This window comes from Ambystoma mexicanum, chromosome 13, assembly GCF_040938575.1.
Source record: "Ambystoma mexicanum isolate Mex_15411 chromosome 13, UKY_AmexF1_1, whole genome shotgun sequence".
Taxonomy (NCBI): Eukaryota; Metazoa; Chordata; class Amphibia; order Caudata; family Ambystomatidae; genus Ambystoma; species Ambystoma mexicanum.
The window spans coordinates 821,480,034-821,501,479 of NC_090938.1; the positions used below are offsets into that span (position 1 = coordinate 821,480,034).

General features: G+C 47.5%; 1 protein-coding gene across 2 annotated transcripts in view; it reads left to right on the forward strand.

Annotated features, from left to right (window-relative positions):
* LOC138522069 (antigen peptide transporter 2-like) overlaps positions 1 to 21,446 on the forward strand; it is a 249,280-nt gene that overhangs the window by 34,085 nt on the left and 193,749 nt on the right. For both annotated transcript variants that reach the window (XM_069635307.1, XM_069635308.1), the window contains exon 3: positions 20,014 to 20,128. In XM_069635307.1, coding sequence (XP_069491408.1) covers positions 20,014 to 20,128 — 115 coding nt within the window. The remainder of the gene's footprint in view (positions 1 to 20,013; positions 20,129 to 21,446) is intronic.

Here is a 21,446-nt window from a genome sequence, read left to right on the forward strand (position 1 = left end):
CTGAATAAGCAGGATTTCCCAGTACCGCTGCTTTCTAAGTAATGGAGCAGATCTTGCAGCGTGCAGTCTAGCTGCTGAATAAGCAGGATATCCCAGTACTGCTGCTTTCTAAGTAATGGAGCAGATATTGCAGCGTGCAGCCTAGCTGCTAAATAAGCAGGATTTCCCAGTACCGCTGCTTTCTAAGTAATGGAGCAGATCTTGCAGCGTGCAGTCCAGCTGCTAAATAAGTAGGATTTCCCAGTACTGCTGCTTTCTAAGTAATGGAGCAGATCTTGCAGCATGCAGTCTAGCTGCTAAATAAGCAGGATTTCCCTGTACTGCTGCTTTATTAGTAATGGAGCAGATATCACAGCGTGCAGCTTAGCTGCTAAATAAGCAGGATTTCCCAGTACTGCTGCTTTCTAAGTAATGGAGCAGATCTTGCAGCGTGCAGTCTAGCTGCTGAATAAGCAGGATTTCTCAGTACTGCTGCTTTCTAAGTAATGGAGCAGATCTTGCAGTGTGCAGTCTAGCTGCTGAATAAGCAGGATTTCCCAGTACTGCTGCTTTATTAGTAATGGAGCAGATCTTGCAGCATGCAGTCCAGCTGCTAAATAAGCAGGATTTCTCAGTACCGTTGCTTTATTAGTAATGGAGCAGATCTTGCAGCGTGCAGTCCAGCTGCTAAATAAGAAGGATTTCCCAGTACCGCTGATTTCTAAGTAATGGAGCAGATATTGCGGCGTGCAGCCTAGCTGCTAAATAAGCAGGATTTCCCAGTACCGCTGCTTTCTAAGTAATGGAGCAGATATTGTAGCTTGCAGTCTAGCTGCTGAATAAGCAGGATATCCCAGTACCGCTGCTTTCTAAGTAATGGAGCAGATATCGCAGCATGCAGCTTAGCTGCTAAATAAGCAGGATTTCCCAGTACTGCTGCTTTATTAGTAATGGAGCAGATCTTGCAGTGCGCATTCCAGCTGCTGAATAAGCAGGATTTCCCAGTACTGCTGCTTTATTAGTAATGGAGCACATATTGCAGGGTGCAGCTTAGCTGCTGAATAAGCAGGATTTCCCAGTACTGCTGCTTTATTAGTAATGGAGCAGATCTTGCAGTGCGCATTCCAGCTGCTGAATAAGCAGGATTTCCCAGTACTGCTGCTTTATATGTAATGGAGCAGATCTTGCAGTGCGCATTCCAGCTGCTGAATAAGCAGGATTTCCCAGTACCGCTGCTTTCTAAGTAATGGAGCAGATCTTGCAGCGCGCAGTCCAGCTGCTAAATACGCAGGATTTCCCAGTACTGCTGCTTTCTAAGTAATGGAGCAGATCTTGCAGAGTGCAGTCTAGCTGCTAAATAAGCAGGATTTCCCAGGACCGCTGCTTTCTAAGTAATGGAGCAGATCTTGCAGCGTGCAGTCTAGCTGCTAAATAAGTAGGATTTCCCAGGGCCGCTGCTTTCTAAGTAATGGAGCAGATCTTGCAGCGTGCAGTCCAGCTGCTAAATAAGCAGGATTTCCCAGTACTGCTGCTTTCTAAGTAATGGAGCAGATCTTGCAACGCACAGTCCAGCTGTTAAATAAGCAGGATTTCCCAGGGCCGCTGCTTTCTAAGTAATGGAGCAGATCTTGCAGTGTGCAGCCTAGCTGCTAAATAAGCAGGATTTCCCAGTACCGCTGCTTTCTAAGTAATGGAGCAGATCTTGCAGTATGCAGTCCATCTGCAAAAATAAGCAGGATTTCCCCGTACTGCTGCTTTCTAAGTAATGGAGCAGATCTTGCAGCGTGCAGTCCAGCTGCTAAATAAGCTGGATTTCCCAGTACTGCTGCTTTCTAAGTAATGGAGTAGATCTTGCAGCGCACAGTCCAGCTGCTAAATAAGCTGGATTTCCCAGTACTGCTGCTTTCTAAGTAATGGAGCAGATCTTGCAGCGTGCAGTCCAGCTGCTAAATAAGCAGGATTTCCCAGGACCGCTGCTTTCTAAGTAATGGAGCAGATCTTGCAGCGTGCAGTCTAGCTGCTAAATAAGCAGGATTTCCCAGTACCCCTGCTTTCTAAGTAATGGAGCAGATCTTGCAGCCTAGCTGCTAAATAAGCAGGATTTCCCAGTACCGCTGCTTTCTAAGTAATGGAGCAGATCTTGCAGCGTGCAGTCTAGCTGCTGAATAAGCAGGATTTCCCAGTACCGCTGCTTTCTAAGTAATGGAGCAGATCTTGCAGCGTGCAGTCTAGCTGCTGAATAAGCAGGATATCCCAGTACTGCTGCTTTCTAAGTAATGGAGCAGATATTGCAGCGTGCAGCCTAGCTGCTAAATAAGCAGGATTTCCCAGTACCGCTGCTTTCTAAGTAATGGAGCAGATCTTGCAGCATGCAGTCTAGCTGCTAAATAAGCAGGATTTCCCTGTACTGCTGCTTTATTAGTAATGGAGCAGATATCAGAGCGTGCAGCTTAGCTGCTAAATAAGCAGGATTTCTCAGTACTGCTGCTTTCTAAGTAATGGAGCAGATCTTGCAGTGTGCAGTCTAGCTGCTGAATAAGCAGGATTTCCCAGTACTGCTGCTTTATTAGTAATGGAGCAGATCTTGCAGCATGCAGTCCAGCTGCTAAATAAGCAGGATTTCTCAGTACCGTTGCTTTATTAGTAATGGAGCAGATCTTGCAGCGTGCAGTCCAGCTGCTAAATAAGAAGGATTTCCCAGTACCGCTGATTTCTAAGTAATGGAGCAGATCTTGCAGCCTAGCTGCTAAATAAGCAGGATTTCCCAGTACCGCTGCTTTATTAGTAATGGAGCAGATCTTGCAGTGTGCAGCCTAGCTGCTAAATAAGCAGGATTTCCCAGTACCGCTGCTTTCTAAGTAATGGAGCAGATCTTGCAGCGTGCAGCCTAGCTGCTAAATAAGCAGGATTTCCCAGTACCGCTGCTTTCTAAGTAATGGAGCAGATATTGTAGCTTGCAGTCTAGCTGCTGAATAAGCAGGATATCCCAGTACCGCTGCTTTCTAAGTAATGGAGCAGATATCGCAGCATGCAGCTTAGCTGCTAAATAAGCAGGATTTCCCAGTACTGCTGCTTTCTAAGTAATGGAGCAGATCTTGCAGCGTGCAGTCCAGCTGCTAAATAAGTAGGATTTCCCAGTAGTGCTGCTTTATTAGTAATGGAGCAGATCTTGCAGTGCGCATTCCAGCTGCTGAATAAGCAGGATTTCCCAGTACTGCTGCTTTATTAGTAATGGAGCACATATTGCAGGGTGCAGCTTAGCTGCTGAATAAGCAGGATTTCCCAGTACTGCTGCTTTATTAGTAATGGAGCAGATCTTGCAGTGCGCATTCCAGCTGCTGAATAAGCAGGATTTCCCAGTACTGCTGCTTTATTAGTAATGGAGCAGATCTTGCAGTGCGCATTCCAGCTGCTGAATAAGCAGGATTTCCCAGTACTGCTGCTTTATTAGTAATGGAGCAGATCTTGAAGCATGCAGTCCAGCTGCTGAATAAGCAGGATTTCCCAGGACTGCTGCTTTCTAAGTAATGGAGCAGATCTTGCAGTGTGCATTCTAACTGCTGAATAAGAAGGATTTCCCAGTACCGTTGCTTTATTAGTAATGGAGCAGATCTTGAAGCATGCAGTCCAGCTGCCGAATAAGCAGGATTTCCCAGTACTGCTGCTTTCTAAGTAATGGAGCAGATCTTGCAGTGCTCATTCTGCTGAATAAGAAGGATTTCCCAGTACCGTTGCTTTATTAGTAATGGAGCAGATATTGCAGTGTGCAGTTTAGCTGCTAAATAATCAGGATTTCCCAGTACCGCTGTTTTATTAGTAATGGAGCAGATCTTTCAGCATGCAGTCCAGCTACTAAATAAGCAGGATTTCTCAGTACCGCTGCTTTCTAAGTAATGGTTCAGATCTTGCAGCGTGCAGTCTAGCTGCTGAATAAGCAGGATATCCAAGTACCGCTGCTTTCTATGTAATGGAGCAGATATTGCAGTTTGCAGTCTAGCTGCTGAATAAGCAGGATTTCCCAGTACCGCTGCTTTCTAAGTAATGGAGCAGATCTTGCAGTGCGCATTCCAGCGCTGAATAAGCAGGATTTCCCAGTACTGCTGCTTTCTAAGTAATGGAGCAGATCTTGCAGCGTGCAGCCTAGCTGCTAAATAAGCAGGATTTCTCAGTACCGCTGCTTTCTAAGTAATGGTTCAGATCTTGCAGCGTGCAGTCTAGCTGCTGAATAAGCAGGATTTCCCAGTACCGCTGCTTTCTAAGTAATGGAGCAGATATTGCAGCTTGCAGTCTAGCTGCTGAATAAGCAGGATTTCCCATTACTGCTGCTTTCTAAGTAATGGAGCAGATCTTGCAGCATGCAGTCTAGCTGCTGAATAAGCAGGATTTCCCAGTACTGCTGCTTTCTAAGTAATGGAGCAGATATCGCAGCGTGCAGCTTAGCTGCTGAATAAGCAGGATTTCCCAGTACTGCTGCTTTCTAAGTAATGGAGCAGATCTTGCAGCATGCAGTCCAGCTGCTGAATAAGCAGGATTTCCCAGTACTTCTGCTTTATTAGTAATGGAGCAGATATTGCAGCGTGCATTCCAGCTGCTGAATAAACAGGATGTCCCAGTACCGCTGCTTTCTAAGTAATGGAGCAGATATTGCAGTGTGCAGCTTAGTTGCTGAATAAGCAGGATTTCCCAGTACTGCTGCTTTCTAAGTAATGGAGCAGATCTTGCAGCATGCAGTCCAGCTGCTAAATAAGCAGGATTTCTCAGTACCGCTGCTTTCTAAGTAATGGTTCAGATCTTGCAGCGTGCAGTCTAGCTGCTAAATAAGCAGGATTTCCCAGTACTGCTGCTTTCTAAGTAATGGAGCAGATATTGCAGCTTGCAGTCTAGCTGCTGAATAAGCAGGATATCCCAGTACCGCTGCTTTCTATGTAATGGAGCAGATATTGGAGCTTGCAGTCTAGCTGCTGAATAAGCAGGATTTCCCAGTACCGCTGCTTTCTAAGTAATGGAGCAGATCTACAGCGTGCAGCCTAGCTGCTGAATAAGCAGGATTTCCCAGTACCGCTGCTTTCTAAATAATGGAGCAGATCTTGCAGCGTGCAGTCCAGCTGCTGAATAAGCAGGATTTCCCAGTACCGCTGCTTTCTAAGTAATGGAGCAGATCTTGCAGCATGCAGTCTAGCTGCTAAATAAGCAGGATTTCCCTGTACTGCTGCTTTATTAGTAATGGAGCAGATATCAGAGCGTGCATCTTAGCTGCTAAATAAGCAGGATTTCTCAGTACTGCTGCTTTCTAAGTAATGGAGCAGATCTTGCAGTGTGCAGTCTAGCTGCTGAATAAGCAGGATTTCCCAGTACTGCTGCTTTATTAGTAATGGAGCAGATCTTGCAGCATGCAGTCCAGCTGCTAAATAAGCAGGATTTCTCAGTACCGTTGCTTTATTAGTAATGGAGCAGATCTTGCAGCGTGCAGTCCAGCTGCTAAATAAGAAGGATTTCCCAGTACCGCTGATTTCTAAGTAATGGAGCAGATCTTGCAGCCTACCTGCTAAATAAGCAGGATTTCCCAGTACCGCTGCTTTATTAGTAATGGAGCAGATCTTGCAGTGTGCAGCCTAGCTGCTAAATAAGCAGGATTTCCCAGTACCGCTGCTTTCTAAGTAATGGAGCAGATCTTGCAGCGTGCAGCCTAGCTGCTAAATAAGCAGGATTTCCCAGTACCGCTGCTTTCTAAGTAATGGAGCAGATATTGTAGCTTGCAGTCTAGCTGCTGAATAAGCAGGATATCCCAGTACCGCTGCTTTCTAAGTAATGGAGCAGATATCGCAGCATGCAGCTTAGCTGCTAAATAAGCAGGATTTCCCAGTACTGCTGCTTTCTAAGTAATGGAGCAGATCTTGCAGCGTGCAGTCCAGCTGCTAAATAAGTAGGATTTCCCAGTAGTGCTGCTTTATTAGTAATGGAGCAGATCTTGCAGTGCGCATTCCAGCTGCTGAATAAGCAGGATTTCCCAGTACTGCTGCTTTATTAGTAATGGAGCACATATTGCAGGGTGCAGCTTAGCTGCTGAATAAGCAGGATTTCCCAGTACTGCTGCTTTATTAGTAATGGAGCAGATCTTGCAGTGCGCATTCCAGCTGCTGAATAAGCAGGATTTCCCAGTACTGCTGCTTTATTAGTAATGGAGCAGATCTTGCAGTGCGCATTCCAGCTGCTGAATAAGCAGGATTTCCCAGTACTGCTGCTTTATTAGTAATGGAGCAGATCTTGAAGCATGCAGTCCAGCTGCTGAATAAGCAGGATTTCCCAGGACTGCTGCTTTCTAAGTAATGGAGCAGATCTTGCAGTGTGCATTCTAACTGCTGAATAAGAAGGATTTCCCAGTACCGTTGCTTTATTAGTAATGGAGCAGATCTTGAAGCATGCAGTCCAGCTGCCGAATAAGCAGGATTTCCCAGTACTGCTGCTTTCTAAGTAATGGAGCAGATCTTGCAGTGCTCATTCCGCTGAATAAGAAGGATTTCCCAGTACCGTTGCTTTATTAGTAATGGAGCAGATATTGCGGTGTGCAGTTTAGCTGCTAAATAATCAGGATTTCCCAGTACCGCTGTTTTATTAGTAATGGAGCAGATCTTTCAGCATGCAGTCCAGCTACTAAATAAGCAGGATTTCTCAGTACCGCTGCTTTCTAAGTAATGGTTCAGATCTTGCAGCGTGCAGTCTAGCTGCTGAATAAGCAGGATATCCAAGTACCGCTGCTTTCTATGTAATGGAGCAGATATTGCAGTTTGCAGTCTAGCTGCTGAATAAGCAGGATTTCCCAGTACCGCTGCTTTCTAAGTAATGGAGCAGATCTTGCAGTGCGCATTCCAGCGCTGAATAAGCAGGATTTCCCAGTACTGCTGCTTTCTAAGTAATGGAGCAGATCTTGCAGCGTGCAGTCTAGCTGCTGAATAAGCAGGATTTCCCAGTACCGCTGCTTTATTAGTAATGGAGCAGATCTTGCAGCGTGCAGCCTAGCTGCTAAATAAGCAGGATTTCTCAGTACCGCTGCTTTCTAAGTAATGGTTCAGATCTTGCAGCGTGCAGTCTAGCTGCTGAATAAGCAGGATTTCCCAGTACCGCTGCTTTCTAAGTAATGGAGCAGATATTGCAGCTTGCAGTCTAGCTGCTGAATAAGCAGGATTTCCCAGTACTGCTGCTTTCTAAGTAATGGAGCAGATCTTGCAGCATGCAGTCTAGCTGCTGAATAAGCAGGATTTCCCAGTACTGCTGCTTTCTAAGTAATGGAGCAGATATCGCAGCGTGCAGCTTAGCTGCTGAATAAGCAGGATTTCCCAGTACTGCTGCTTTCTAAGTAATGGAGCAGATCTTGCAGCATGCAGTCCAGCTGCTGAATAAGCAGGATTTCCCAGTACTTCTGCTTTATTAGTAATGGAGCAGATATTGCAGCGTGCATTCCAGCTGCTGAATAAACAGGATGTCCCAGTACCGCTGCTTTCTAAGTAATGGAGCAGATATTGCAGTGTGCAGCTTAGTTGCTGAATAAGCAGGATTTCCCAGTACTGCTGCTTTCTAAGTAATGGAGCAGATCTTGCAGCATGCAGTCCAGCTGCTAAATAAGCAGGATTTCTCAGTACCGCTGCTTTCTAAGTAATGGTTCAGATCTTGCAGCGTGCAGTCTAGCTGCTAAATAAGCAGGATTTCCCAGTACCGCTGCTTTCTAAGTAATGGAGCAGATATTGCAGCTTGCAGTCTAGCTGCTGAATAAGCAGGATATCCCAGTACCGCTGCTTTCTATGTAATGGAGCAGATATTGGAGCTTGCAGTCTAGCTGCTGAATAAGCAGGATTTCCCAGTACCGCTGCTTTCTAAGTAATGGAGCAGATCTACAGCGTGCAGCCTAGCTGCTGAATAAGCAGGATTTCCCAGTACCGCTGCTTTCTAAATAATGGAGCAGATCTTGCAGCGTGCAGTCCAGCTGCTGAATAAGCAGGATTTCCCAGTACCGCTGCTTTCTAAGTAATGGAGCAGATCTTGCAGCGTGCAGTCTAGCTGCTAAATAAGCAGGATTTCCCAGTACCGCTGCTTTCTAAGTAATGGAGCAGATCTTGCAGCGCGCAGTCCAGCTGCTAAATACGCAGGATTTCCCAGTACTGCTGCTTTCTAAGTAATGGAGCAGATCTTGCAGAGTGCAGTCTAACTGCTAAATAAGCAGGATTTCCCAGGGCCGCTGCTTTCTAAGTAATGGAGCAGATCTTGCAGTGTGCAGTCTAGCGGCTAAATAAGCAGGATTTCCCAGTACTGCTGCTTTCTAAGTAATGGAGCAGATATTGCAGCGTGCAGCCTAGCTGCTAAATAAGCAGGATTTCCCAGTACCGCTGCTTTCTAAGTAATGGAGCAGATCTTGCAGCGTGCAGTCTAGCTGCTAAATAAGCAGGATTTCCCTGTACTGCTGCTTTATTAGTAATGGAGCAGATATCACAGCGTGCAGCTTAGCTGCTAAATAAGCAGGATTTCCCAGTACTGCTGCTTTCTAAGTAATGGAGCAGATCTTGCAGTGTGCAGTCTAGCTGCTGAATAAGCAGGATTTCTCAGTACTGTTGCTTTATTAGTAATGGAGCAGATATTGCAGCGTGCAGTCTAGCTGCTGAATAAGCAGGATATCCCAGTACCGCTGCTTTCTAAGTAATGGAGCAGATATTGCAGCGTGCAGTCTAGCTGCTAAATAAGCAGGATTTCCCAGTACCGCTGCTTTCTAAGTAATGGAGCAGATCTTGCAGCGTGCAGTCTAGCTGCTAAATAAGGATTTCCCAGTACTGCTGCTTTCTAAGTAATGGAGCAGATCTTGCAGCGTGCAGCCTAGCTGCTAAATAAGCAGGATTTCCCAGTACCGCTGCTTTCTAAGTAATGGAGCAGATCTTGCAGTGTGCAGCCTAGCTGCTAAATAAGCAGGATTTCCCAGTACCGCTGCTTTATTAGTAATGGAGCAGATCTTGCAGCGTGCAGCCTAGCTGCTAAATAAGCAGGATTTCCCAGTACCGCTGCTTTCTAAGTAATGGAGCAGATATTGTAGCTTGCAGCCTAGCTGCTGAATAAGCAGGATATCCCAGTACTGCTGCTTTATTAGTAATGGAGCAGATCTTGCAGTGCGCATTCCAGCTGCTGAATAAGCAGGATTTTCCAGTACTGCTGCTTTATTAGTAATGGAGCAGATCTTGCAGTGCGCATTCCAACTGCTGAATAAGCAGGATTTCCCAGTACTGCTGCTTTATTAGTAATGGAGCAGATCTTGCAGCGTGCAGCCTAGCTGCTGAATAAGCAGGATATCCCAGTACCGCTGCTTTCTAAGTAATGGAGCAGATATCGCAGCATGCAGCTTAGCTGCTGAATAAGCAGGATTTCCCAGTACTGCTGCTTTATTAGTAATGGAGCAGATCTTGCAGTGCGCATTCCAGCTGCTGAATAAGCAGGATTTCCCAGTACTGCTGCTTTATTAGTAATGGAGCAGATCTTGCAGTGCGCATTCCAGCTGCTGAATAAGCAGGATTTCCCAGTACTGCTGCTTTATTAGTAATGGAGCAGATCTTGAAGCATGCAGTCCAGCTGCTGAATAAGCAGGATTTCCCAGGACTGCTGCTTTCTAAGTAATGGAGCAGATCTTGCAGTGTGCATTCCAACTGCTGAATAAGAAGGATTTCCCAGTACCGTTGCTTTATTAGTAATGGAGCAGATCTTGAAGCATGCAGTCCAGCTGCCGAATAAGCAGGATTTCCCAGTACTGCTGCTTTCTAAGTAATGGAGCAGATCTTGCAGTGCTCATTCTGCTGAATAAGAAGGATTTCCCAGTACCGTTGCTTTATTAGTAATGTTGCAGATCTTGCAGCGTGCAGTCCAGCTGCTAAATAAGCAGGATTTCCCAGTACCGCTGCTTTCTAAGTAATGGAGCAGATCTTGCAGCCTAGCTGCTAAATAAGCAGGATTTCTCAGTACCGCTGCTTTCTAAGTAATGGTTCAGATCTTGCAGCGTGCAGTCTAGCTGCTGAATAAGCAGGATATCCAAGTACCGCTGCTTTCTATGTAATGGAGCAGATATTGCAGTTTGCAGTCTAGCTGCTGAATAAGCAGGATTTCCCAGTACCGCTGCTTTCTAAGTAATGGAGCAGATCTTGAAGCATGCAGTCTAGCTGCTGAATAAGCAGGATATCCCAGTACTGCTGCTTTCTAAGTAATGCAGCAGATCTTCCAGCGTGCAGTCCAGCTGCAAAAATAAGCAGGATTTCCCCGTACTTCTGCTTTATTAGTAATGGAGCAGATCTTGCAGTGCGCAATCCAGCGCTGAATAAGCAGGATTTCCCAGTACTGCTGCTTTCTAAGTAATGGAGCAGATCTTGCAGCGTGCAGTCCAGCTGCTGAATAAGCAGGATTTCCCAGTACCGCTGCTTTATTAGTAATGGAGCAGATCTTGCAGCGTGCAGCTTAGCTGCTGAATAAGCAGGATTTCCCAGTACCGCTGCTTTCTAAGTAATGGAGCAGATCTTGCAGCGTGCAGTCCAGCTGCTAAATAAGTAGGATTTCCCAGTAGTGCTGCTTTATTAGTAATGGAGCAGATCTTGCAGCGTGCAGCTTAGCTGCTGAATAAGCAGGATTTCCCAGTACCGCTGCTTACTAAGTAATGGAGCAGATCTTGCAGTGTGCAGCCTAGCTGCTAAATAAGCAGGATTTCTCAGTACCGCTGCTTTCTAAGTAATGGTTCAGATCTTGCAGCGTGCAGTCTAGCTGCTGAATAAGCAGGATTTCCCAGTACCGCTGCTTTATTAGTAATGGAGCAGATCTTGCAGCGTGCAGCTTAGCTGCTGAATAAGCAGGATTTCCCAGTACCGCTGCTTACTAAGTAATGGAGCAGATCTTGCAGTGTGCAGCCTAGCTGCTAAATAAGCAGGATTTCCCAGTACCGCTGCTTTCTAAGTAATGGAGCAGATCTTGCAGCGTGCAGTCCAGCTGCTAAATAAGTAGGATTTCCCAGTAGTGCTGCTTTATTAGTAATGGAGCAGATATTGCAGTGCGCATTCCAGCTGCTGAATAAGCAGGATTTCCCATTACCGCTGCTTTCTAAGTAATGGAGCAGATATTGCAGCTTGCAGTCTAGCTGCTGAATAAGCAGGATTTCCCAGTACCGCTGCTTTCTAAGTAATGGAGCAGATATTGCAGCTTGCAGTCTAGCTGCTAAATTATCAGGATTTCCCAGTACCGCTGCTTTCTAAGTGGAGCAGATCTTGCAGCGTGCAGTCCAGCTGCTAAATAAGCAGGATTTCCCAGTACCGCTGCTTTCTAAGTAATGGAGCAGATCTTGCAGCATGCAGTCTAGCTGCTAAATAAGCAGGATTTCCCAGTACCGCTGCTTTCTAAGTAATGGAGCAGATCTTGCAGCGCGTGGTCCAGCTGCTCAATAAGCAGGATTTCCCAGTACCGCTGCTTTCTAAGTAATGGAGCAGATCTTGCAGTGTGCAGCCTAGCTGCTAAATAAGCAGGATTTCTCAGTACCGCTGCTTTCTAAGTAATGGTTCAGATCTTGCAGCGTGCAGTCTAGCTGCTGAATAAGCAGGATTTCCCAGTACTGCTGCTTTCTAAGTAATGGAGCAGATCTTGCAGCATGCAGTCTAGCTGCTGAATAAGCAGGATTTCCCAGTACTGCTGCTTTCTAAGTAATGGAGCAGATATCGCAGCGTGCAGCTTAGCTGCTGAATAAGCAGGATTTCCCAGTACTGCTGCTTTCTAAGTAATGGAGCAGATCTTGCAGCATGCAGTCCAGCTGCTGAATAAGCAGGATTTCCCAGTACTTCTGCTTTATTAGTAATGGAGCAGATATTGCAGCGTGCATTCCAGCTGCTGAATAAACAGGATGTCCCAGTACCGCTGCTTTCTAAGTAATGGAGCAGATATTGCAGTGTGCAGCTTAGTTGCTGAATAAGCAGGATTTCCCAGTACTGCTGCTTTCTAAGTAATGGAGCAGATCTTGCAGCATGCAGTCCAGCTGCTAAATAAGCAGGATTTCTCAGTACCGCTGCTTTCTAAGTAATGGTTCAGATCTTGCAGCGTGCAGTCTAGCTGCTAAATAAGCAGGATTTCCCAGTACCGCTGCTTTCTAAGTAATGGAGCAGATATTGCAGCTTGCAGTCTAGCTGCTGAATAAGCAGGATTTCCCAGTACTGCTGCTTTCTAAGTAATGGAGCAGATCTTGCAGCGTGCAGTCTAGCTGCTGAATAAGCAGGATATCCCAGTACCGCTGCTTTCTATGTAATGGAGCAGATATTGGAGCTTGCAGTCTAGCTGCTAAATTATCAGGATTTCCCAGTACGGCTGCTCGTAATGAGGCCCATTGTGTGTAGGCGCTATATAAATAAACTATCATATCATATCATAGTCCAAAGTATCTGGAGTGGCTCAGGTTGCAGACGTCTGATCTAGGAAAACAAGCAAGCAGCCCCCACCTCGCTTCCTGGTATCTAGTATGTGCATGACATCTACCAACTGGAGAGGAGCGGTCACAGTGCGACACAAAAACCGGGAGCGGGATTGATAGTCCAGAAAAAGTGCTGCACTTGTATACGTGACGGAAAGGCTGAGGTACTGCACACATAATAGTGCAGGGAAGTAATGGTTCGAAATGTGGCCTTATCCGGAAGGTCCAGAGCAGGTTCTTTACTAATCTCTTTAGAGACTTGGGGGAAATGCTTTGATTAAAAGAGGCTTTAATCAGTGGCAGCAAAAAGGAGGTGGTAGATGAAGGAATTTGTTTTAGAAGATGAGCTGGAAGAGGATCAGGAGGACAGGAAGTGGCCTTCAGGGCCAAGAGAAAAGGCAGATTCAGAAATAGGGAGAAATTATACAAAATCAGGACTATTCTTGGGGAAACCGGAGAAGTGGCAGATGCTGAGTTGGGCGTTTTAGAATAACTGATAAATGCTTTGGGTGTTTTCAAGGAACCAACAATTGAAAAGATTCACTTGAAGACTGGAGCAGGAGGGTGTAGAGACTGGAGAAGGGTGTACACAGTGTGTTATGACTTTAATACGTTCCCCTGGCCTGTTGCCTACATTATCAATTTGATATTGCACAAAACATTTTTAATGGACTCCTTCCTACCACAGATTCCTCATCTATCTCCCTCTATCATGGAAACTAGCACAGCTCTGCATTTGTTCCACCCGACGCCTCTACGCACCCCGTGATAGGCATGAGGTTGGGGCCAGTATATATAGAGGTGCCACACCCCTTGGCCTCCGTTACTTTTTTCTGCGCACTCTGCTTACTTTAGGAACACCGCTCTCTTCATTTAACACATTTTCTTCTAAGCGTTCTCAAATTCCCTGCAATGCCGAATCTGATCAGGTCTTTGGGGTTTAAACCCTGCGTGGATTGCAGACATCCTATGTCCATTTCAAGTCCTCACCATAGCTACCTTTACTGCCTTGGTGAAGGCCATGACGTGCAGGACTGCAAGTTGTGCCAATCAATACACCTCAAGGTGCTCGAAGAGTGTAAAGCAAAACCTTTCACCTTCCTCCACAAGGAGAAAGGTGATAAGTGGACCTGTTGTCATGACCTACAGAACGCGCCCCTTTTGGACTTCCTGGTCCTTGTCTCAACGGGACTTGCACTCCCTGGTACTCCCAACATGGCCATCCAGCGTGAAACACCTTCCTCGCTCTACACGTTATAGAGCACGCCCCCCGCGTCTCTGTCCGTCTCAATGCTATTGCGAAGTAGCGACCAAACATGTGCTCCGTAGCTCGCGGTATTGATTCCCTGATTCTGTCCCTACTAACTCCATTCCTAGTCCCTCTCCTTTCTTTCTTACTTCCTGGACTCGTGTGCTGAGTAGTGCACTTTCTTAATTTCCCGGATTCCTGGATCGTTGCATCCCAGAACTTTGAACGCACGCTGGAGTCGAAAGAGACTCGTGCAGCCTTATTCAAGACCCGATCCGTCCGCATCGACCAAGAAATCCAGCAAAGATCGGACTCAGGTGAGAAGGGGGAACTCCTTGACACCTGTTTAAGGTTGCCGGGCGCAGACCATGGCATTGAGGCACAATCCTCAGTCCAAAGGGGCAAAAAGAAGAAGAAACTCTGCAAGAGGTCAATATCCTCTGGTGGTTCTATGCGGCATCATTATTGTTCATCTTCCAAGAAGAGGAGCCACGACTCCAGGGACACCCAAGAAGACGAGGCCCTCCAGGTACCTTTTCCCACACTGTTCTCTAGCCAAATGAATGGGAGGCATTCAGGCTGAAGATGCTTGACCTCTTTCCCAAAGCCCTGGCTACGGCCAAACGCAAGTGGCCATGGCATCAGCGCCATCTGCAAATGCTTAGGGCCGAATAATATAAGTCAGGTCTTAGCAGCGTTAAGCTGTAAATAGTTCTTTGACATCCAGCTGCTTACCTCTGTCAAACATTGCTCCAGTTTGCTGAACGCTTCCTGGAAGTTGGTTATTCGTAAGAATATCTGGGTATCATCGGCACATGAATGGAAGTCCAACCCATACCGTCTAAGAATTTCCAAAAGGGGTTGAATATATAAATTAAACAGTAATGGTGACAGGGAAGATCCCTGTGGGACTCCTTTCAATCAGGCAGTGGACGGGCCAGTGATGGAGTTATGGGACAGGCCCGCTTCAGTTCTTATGGCGGACGGCAACCTGGCCAAAAAGCATAGGCCGTCACCCTCTGAACCCATGTTTCTTTCTGCCCATGCTGCCCCAGACAGGTTGGTGGTCCAGGCTGCTACAGCTAACCTTAAGACCACCTCTTTTCCATCCTTGCCCCCAACAGGGAGAGCAAGATACTGGGCGCATGGGCTAGGAAGATGTTTGGTTCTTTGAGCCTTAGTCTCTGGTGTGTCAATTGCTTTTGTGCTCTGGCCAAGTCTTCATTTAGCCTTTGGTCAGTTATGGCTGAGGCGTCCGAACACATCCCAAAGGGGAGATGCACAAAGGTGTTGAGGATCTCATCATGGACATCAAAAAAGCCGCCTATCAGATACCATACTCTGTGTTGCAAGGACGAGGCCCACCAGCTCTGTCTTGCGAAGGTTCTCTTTGCCAAGGACATCAGGGGTTGCTACTGACATCCAAGAGTAACTTCTGGACATGCCCTTCAAGTCGCTTCAAGCCTCTAAGGCTACCACCAAGTCACTGAGGCTGGCAGTACAGCAACAATGACCTGTGAGCTCAGTGGGCAGGGGAAGGCCTTTTTGCCCCTTTTCCACTTATGCCCAAAGACGTTATAAACGTACCTGGCCGCCGCACACAGCAGTCCTCCTGTGGGCTGCTGGTTGTCCTGTGCTGCACACAGCACCCCTTTCTTTTCGCGCCAGTTGCAGCAACCCTTCCCTGGATTGCAAAGAGTCCTGTATCTGAAGCGATAATGTCGGCATCTCTCCTGCAGTCACCAACAGCAACACACATGGAGGTTGCCATGGCGTCTCAAGGACGCTGGGCAACGCGCAGATCATTGCCGGGCATGGCAACACGGTCACATGATAACAACATGTCACAAGGTCTACCAGAAAGCCTTCGGACATTATTTAAATGCTCGGCCTTCGAGCAACTTTGCTTCTCAGCAGTTGTCACGGGTGGCGTTTGTTTTTGTATGAATTTTTGACCTCCTCATGTCTGGATTTTTGGCTCGGGTCTTTTTTGGATTGCTGCTGTTTTTTCCCTGTTGGTGTTGGTGAACTGGCGATTTGTCTGTATATTGGATTACTTGGGTATTGACCCTGGAACTTTGCCTTTGGAACTCTTTTGGATTTTCCCTGGATTTTTGGAAACATTTGATATTGGACTTTGTTTATACCTGGAACTTTGGTGAGACTGAAAAACTGGATACTGTCACCCACCTAGCTTGTGCCCTTGTGCCGTTCGGGTTAAGTTTGACACATATTGGATTTGTTGACAATGCGCAGCAGGATTTTATCACTTCAAGGCTTGCCTATTCCTGGATCAGGTATGTTATGTATACCGGCAGGTTACATGAATATATAGTTAAAGATTTGTGTGACATCCCATTTTCTTCTAGCTGCAGATTGCCTGGCAGTGCTGTATCCTGTCTCACCTTGTGTCCCAATTTCTGTCCAGGGACTGTCTTTGTTCTTCCCTGGCTGGTACTTGGGAAGAAGATGCAAGTTTATCTGGGACCTCAGTTCATGTCAGCCGTAGAGGTCAAGCATCATTGGCTAGGCAAGGGCAACCTTTTTTCTTACAGGGGTGAGGGGCCAGGTTGCACCCATAGGAGGCGCTTATACCTCCACTCTGCCCTCCCCCCGCAACCCCCAGTCCAAAAGCTGTTTGAAGAGGACTTTCACCATCTGTCTCCTGTGGGAGGCGGAATATCCCTGTTTGTTGAGGAATGAATGGATACCACCTTGGGAGCCTGGACGTTACAGTTTATACAACAGGGGATACTTCCTCCCATTTGCCTCTCGCTCTCCAGACCATCCCCATGCCACCAACCTTTGCCTCTGGAACCTCTCCTACCGGAGAGATCTGTCAAACAAGGCCGTAGAGATGGTACGTTGCTCGGAACGAGGCAGGGGTTGGTGCCCATCCCACTTTCTGGTGCCAGAGGTGTGAGAACCATCCTGAGTCTGCAGCCTCTGAACTTGTCTTTGCGCAAGGACAAATTCAAGACGGTCACTCTGGCTCAGATTCTCCAGGCCCTGGTCGTGAATGGCTGGCTGGTCTCCCTGGATCTCCAAGATGCTTGCTTCCATGTGGCTATCCACAAGAAACACAGAAAGTACCTGAGATTCAAAGTGGGGAACTGTCATTTCCAGTTCATATTCCTGCATTTGTCTTTCTTGAGCACCCAGGATTTTCACCAAGCTGCTAGCGGTAGTGGCTCACCTCAGGAGAGAAGGCATTCATGTTGTTCCCTACCTAGATGACTGGCTCATCCAAGCCCACTCACCGGATCTACCGTCTGCACACCTGTACCGAGCGTGCAGCCTATTGCACAGCTTGGCTTCTCCCTGAGCTACAAGAAGTCTCAAGTTTCCCTATGCCAGTCCTTCTGATTTTTCAGTGCTGTCTTGGACACTCTCATGGGATTGGGTTTCCCGCCCGAGGACAGGGTGGCAAACATCTACAGGATGGTCCTGGTTTTCCAGCCACAGGCGACAGTTCATCCTTGGCTTTTCTGTGCTTGCTGGGTCTTATGGCCTGCTGCATCTTGGTGGTGCCAGAGGCCTGCCTCTGCATGAGGTCGCTACAATGGCTTCTGAGCTCACAGTGGTCACAGTTTCAGGGCCGAGCATTTGACCTTCTACTGGTCTCAGAGAGAGAGAGTGTCCAGAGACCTGCAATGGTGTTCCGTGAAGGACAACCTCCTGAAGGGGTCACTATTTCGTCAACTTTGGCCACAAGTGACTCTAGTCATGGATGGGTGCCTGAAGGGCTGGTGTGTTCCCCCTCCAAGAACGTACCTTATGGTGAGCGGACTGTGGTCCCCATTGGAGTGCTGGAAGCATATCAATCTGCTGCAGCTGAGGGTGATCAGGCTCTGTGAACGGCAAGATGGTACTGGTCTGGATGGACAATAATGTAGCCATGCATTACCTCAACAAGCAAGGTGGCATGGGCTCCTTGCCTCTGTGCAGAGAAGCAATACAATTGTGGTTCTGGGTGCTCGAGAACAGTTTGTCTCTCACTGTGGCCCAACTGGCCGGCAGGGAGAACATGCCAGTGGATGCACTGAGCAGACAATCATCAGGAAGATCTGGAGGAGATTTTCTCCCACTGGGGTAATCCTCAGGTGGACCTCTTCACTTCCAGTGAACAGGAAGTTCAGGTATTTCTGCTCCAGGGAATTTCCTCATAAGGGAGCTCTGGGAGATGCCTTGATGATCGAGTGTGACTTTGACCTACTGTGTTCCCACCAATCCTTGTCATTCCGCTGGTTCTCAGGAGACTGTGTCCGTTTGGGTCCACAATGATCTTGATCACTCCGGACTGTGCCCGGAGGACATGGTGCCTGGAGTTGCTGGACATGGCCATCTGCCTTCCCTTGTTTCTACCACAGAGGACGGACATCCTCTCCCACTGGGAGAGGAGGGTTCTGAACTGAATCCATGAAGCCTGAACCTTCATCTCAAGCTGAGGTATAGGGAGTGGGATCTGGACCCTTTTACTTGCTCCATTGTCTCTATGTTGGAGTTTCTTCTGTCTTTGGCATGGATGGGCCTGAAGATTGGTAGAGTGCAGAGTAAATGTCCCCAAGGGGTCTTTCTAATATGTTTCCCCCATGCTAGTTTGTTGTTCCAGCATGGGACTCAAATTTAGTGTTGACGTTTTTAATGGGCACTCTGTTTGAGCCCTGTTTGACCCCCTTAATTCTTGTTCATTAAGACTGCTCACACCAATTTTCCTGATTGCCATCACTTCCTTGAGATGGGTGAGATGGGTGAGTGAACTCCAGACTGGATCTGGTAGGGGCTCTCAAGTTATAAGTCTCTCGAACAAAGGGAGAACAGAACTGATAGGCAACTTGTTGTAGGTTACGCAGGCGTCCAAGCTGACAGGGCTGTCACCAAACAGACCCTGTCTCAATGGATGATTCTCTGGGTCTCGGAATGCTATGATCTGGCAGGCAAGGAGATCCCAGAGGGTCTCAGGTTTCACTCCACCGGAGGATTGTCCGCCACTGCAATGTGGAGTGCCTTTTCTGGATATTTCCCAAGCGGCTACGTGGACAGCATTATTCTTTAGACTCTGTCTGGTCAGAATGTTCGTTTTGGCAGGGCTCTCCTTCAGCGTGTTCTGGTTTAGGTGGTGTCCTTGCTACCCTCCCTCCTCCAGGTCATTGCACTGCTTTGGGAGCCTCTCACAGATGAGGAATCCATGGGAGGAAGGAGTCATTAGAAGAACAAATTACTTACCTCTCAGGAAGGTTCTTTCTGGTGGACGTTCCCTGCACGGATTACTCATCACCCTCACTACCTGCCCCTCTTGGGGTTGGTGGTACAACTTAGTTCTGCAGTCCCTCGGTGTCAAAGTCCTAGGCTAAGAGGGTTGAACTGTGGACACGAGGTGCTGTGCCGCCACATATACTGGACCCAGTGTCATGTCCGCATGGGGCACGTAGAGGTGTCGACGGAAACGTTTCTGAAGAGCAGCTGCACTGGGAGATGGATATCATAGATGTGGAATCCGTGGGAAAAACGTTCATCAAAAACATGACTTAGTGGCAAGTAATCTGTTCTTCACACCTGGTACATGTCGTGTATGTATGAGGGGCCACATTCTGGCCTAAATGTTATATACCTGAGCTACCCTCACCACCCCAGTTGGCCAGAGTTATTAACTGCCCCAGAGGATACTCTGACTGCCAGGCGGGACTTGAGCCCTTGTCTCCTTCTGCCTCTGAGAGGGTGGGTGAGTGTGTATAGACAACTTGCACAGGGGGAGTCTAGTGGTTATGGTGGGGTGGCATGTTCTGTATCACCAACACTCTCTCCTTCAGGCCGGGCTTCATCTGCGTGTCTCATTCTGCGTATTTGAGTGGGTGGGTGGGTAAGTGTGATTAGTGCCACTAGCTCTTCCATAGGGGAGTCTAAGGGTTGTGGTAGGGTGCACATGTTATGTATCACACACTCTTTCTCTTCTCACTGTCTGCATGTGAGGGTGCGTGAGTGTGTTTAGGGTCTCTGGCTCCTTGCACAGGGAGCTCTTGTGATTATGGTGTGAATGTTCTGGATCACCCACACTCTTTCACCTCTCACTGTCTGCATGTGAGGGAGTGTGAGTGTGGTTAGAGTCACTGGCTCCTTGCACAGGGAACTCTTGTGATTATGGTTTGAATGTTCTGGATCACACACACTCTTGCCTGCAGAGGCTGCTTCACCCGCTTATCTCTTACTGCCTGTACGAGAGGGTGGGTGTGTTTAGTGTTCCTTGCTCCTTCCCCAGGGGAGTCTAGTGGTTATGGTGGGGTGTGCATGTTCTGTTTCAACCACATTCTTTCTCTCTCTCCTGCAGGTGAGATGTTCATCCCGTACTACATTGGGAGAGTCATCGACATCTTGGGCTCCAAGTACCGAGAGGCTGACTTCTATGCTGCCATCTTCTTCATGGCCGTCTTCTCTGTGGCCAGGTCAGTGCCAGTCCTTGGTGGTGGGTCTCAAGCTGCAGCTCTGTAAGATACCACCCAGGGGCCCTCTGGGAAGGCTCTGACTTGTATTGTTTCTTAGTGACGCATGTTGCAATGGGGTTATGCCCCACTTACCCTGCCAACATATAAGTGTGTCCCTGAGAGGGAATGGATGGAGGACCTTTCAACAGGAGACCGCTATTTCTATAATTTGGGGTGTCCCGTTGATTTCTCACAATGCTCTCCTGCTGATACTTGGCAATGGTATTAGTTGGCATTAATATTCCATAATTTGGGGTGTCCCGTTGATTTCATACAATGCTCTACTGCTGAGAGTTGGCATTGGTGCCAGTGGTCATTGATATTCTATAATTTGGGGTGTCCTGTTGATGTCATACAATGCTCTACTGCTGAGAGTTGGCAATGGTGCCAGTGGTCATTGATATTCTATAATTTGGGGTGTCCCGTTGATTTCATACAATGCTCTACTGCTGAGAGCTGGCAATGGTGCCAGTGGTCATTGATATTCTATAATTTAGGATGTCCTGTTGATTGCTTATGAGCTGTCAATGGTGCCAGTGGCCATTGATATTCTGTCACTTGGGGTGGGGTGTCCAGTTGATTTCTCACACTGCTCTACTGCTGAGAGTTGGCAGTGGTGTGTAAGGAACTCATGGGGCCTCATTACGAGTATGGAGGTAGCCATGCCCTCAACAAGGGCATGGCTGCATCCATACCGGGTTCCATGTCTGGGTCCCGCGAAAGGGGACTTACCGGGCCATTCTGACCTTGGAGGGCCCAGTAAATCCCTTTTGTGGGACCCGGACCCAGTACTTCCCCATAACCATTTCAGCCCCCATAGGGCTCACTGGGAATGGGGAGGGTGCTAACGGTCCCGTTGTTAGCACCCTCTACTGCTAGCGGGTCCCGCTAAGGAAGTCTGGTCAGACCAGACGTCCTTAGCGGGTCCCGCTGCAGACCTCGGAATAGGGCAACCTGTAACGAACGGTGCCGGTCCCGTACCGGCCTGTTCATTACGGGACCACCAGGGTCCTAAGGAGGCCCATGGTGGCAACAGAAAAGACAGACACAAGTGATCACAGTTCAAGGTTGTTTATTAAACTGTATAAGTAGGTTGCAAAAATGCCTAATGTTAACCTAAATCTAAGATGGGAGCAAGCTACGACCATCAAATCATAATAAGGCAGTTCAAGTAGCGTCTTGCCAAATAAAAGAGCCTATACTAAAAAAACCTATTGCCATTCCTTACGCTAAATACAAAAAGAAATGTGGGATAATGATATGATATGATTGGTTATTT